The 2,024-nt window shown below is 47.4% G+C and overlaps 1 protein-coding gene across 1 annotated transcript in view; it reads left to right on the forward strand.

Annotated features, from left to right (window-relative positions):
• Positions 1-2,024, forward strand: part of MROH1 (maestro heat like repeat family member 1) — a gene marked incomplete at its 5' end in the record, with an annotated part of 41,180 nt that overhangs the window by 18,985 nt on the left and 20,171 nt on the right. The window contains 3 exon segments of the mRNA XM_072413182.1: positions 487-609; positions 710-789; positions 1,767-1,884. Of these exon segments, the coding sequence (XP_072269283.1) occupies positions 487-609; positions 710-789; positions 1,767-1,884 (321 nt within the window).

Below are 2,024 nucleotides of genomic sequence, written 5' to 3' on the forward strand. Positions count from 1 at the left end.
CTGTACACACGGCAGATTTTCGCCCGATAATTGGCCGATGCCGATTATCGGGCGATAAAAATCTGACGTGTGTACGTAGCTATAGACTGTAGACATCTGACCATTACGCTGTTTGTCCCGGTGATTATTGTCTACGAGCACTGAAAGGGAAATACAACATTTTAAAGTTGTTTCTCAAACAATTGGAGGGGGAATTGTCCGCCAACATTCCATAAATTCCCTTCGGTAACCTGCAGTGTCCCTGGGAGCAGAATTGTGGGAAGGGAATTCCGGTGTCACGAATGTTAGGAGAAGTATAGAGGATTAAAGTTCTGGCTTTTCATTGGCTGTGGCTGATTTATGATCAGGGACTCTCTGGGTAGAAGGATCACAGGCCGGGATCTCCATCATTTCCTTATCCCTTTCCGGCCTTTATATGTCTGAGCTCCTGTATATTATCTCTGCATGTTCCTCCATTGTCTTCACCTGCCGTTATCTATGTCCTAGGATTTGTCCCTCAAGCTCTGCCTTATCCGCAGCATCTCCATGATTGGCCTGGCCGTCTGTAACAGTTCCCAGGCCGGATTCTTCCATTTCAGCCGGAAGTCGGAGCTGATCTCCCAGCTGGTGGTGAGTATGGAGGGCCGGGAGATGGGCCGGTAACAATCTACAGAGATGGGCCGGTATCAATCTCAGAATTGTCTCTCATGTCTCCTCTTTTCTCGGCCAGGAGTTTTTGAAGTTGGAGCCAATCGATGATCTGAGGTCTGCGTTACGCCATCGGGCCCTCCTGGCCTGCACCTACCTTGTGTATCCAGCTGAGCGCACTTTGGGCTGGGAGGCAGACATGGCAGATTATAGGTCAGACACAGGAAATCCCGAAAATGATAAGGGGGTAGACTGAGCCATCTCTCTGCATTATCCATAATCAGCCCCTTCTTAGTTTATTTCCTAATACAAGCAGGGGCTCTTGGGTCCTTATCCCTGGCTTCACCAAGTCTGTCTTAGAACAATGACTTTGCTAGCTGCGGCCTTGTTTCAGGTCAGTGACTCATATAAGGCTCCGTACAGACGTATCTGGCAAGTGTACAGTGCTCATCGTTTGTAGTTCATGGATCCGTCCTGGCAGAACTAACAATGGTAATGGAAGTGAAGGGGAGAGAGCACAGCAGGGTGCTGATCCTGTCATTCTCCCCTCTCCAATGACCAGAATGGCGTTGTATGTACAACACTCGTTCATTCATCGTTCAGTCTTCTGTCGTTGGAAAGAATCATGAAAGATCCATCGACAATTATTCAATGTATGTACCCAGCCTAAATTTTTAAGCCAGAGGCTCGGCATGACTGAATGGGTCCTTCCTATTAGTTCCTCATCACAGGTTACACAATTTGGTTTGCTTCAGAACAGAGCTTAAAGTGATCAGTGGAACAAATATCACAGGAACATGTAGATACCCACACGGGCAATTAGACCGATTTATATCTGGGTGACAACCTTCAGACCCTCAGCCGAGTCCAGAATAGCATATGGCCAATAGACATAGAGAGCAGTGCATGACTATTGGGAGCAATGGCTCATCATCAGGTTCCCTATGTGGACCGCATTCTTATCAGTGACCCCCCCCAGCCATATTAGCAATTTGGTGACATTGAGATCAGTTACTGGGACCTCTACTGCCAGGATTTGCCGAGTCCTACAGACGGTAACACTTGGTAACAATTCATGTTTATTTTGTTACATTTTATGTTCTCATCAAAGCAATGTAAATTCTTTAACACTGATTTAGCAAGCTAGAGCCTCCTCTGAATGACGCCAGCAAGACGGAACTAATTAATACTGCCCTGGCGAGCGTCTTTCCTCTCCCACCGATTGGCTCTGGGATTCCAGGGGAACTGCATAAAGAGGTCAGTGCGGAGGTCTGCCATTGGTAGCAAGGGTTGTCACCTGGCCTCACCTGTACCTGGCCATTGGTGTTTCCATCCAGGACTCTCTGTTCTAATCTCCATGCTCTTCATTAAACACCTAATTAAGTGTTCTGGCTCCC

This window comes from Pyxicephalus adspersus, chromosome 5 (genome assembly GCF_032062135.1).
Source record: "Pyxicephalus adspersus chromosome 5, UCB_Pads_2.0, whole genome shotgun sequence".
In the NCBI taxonomy this organism is placed as follows: Eukaryota; Metazoa; Chordata; class Amphibia; order Anura; family Pyxicephalidae; genus Pyxicephalus; species Pyxicephalus adspersus.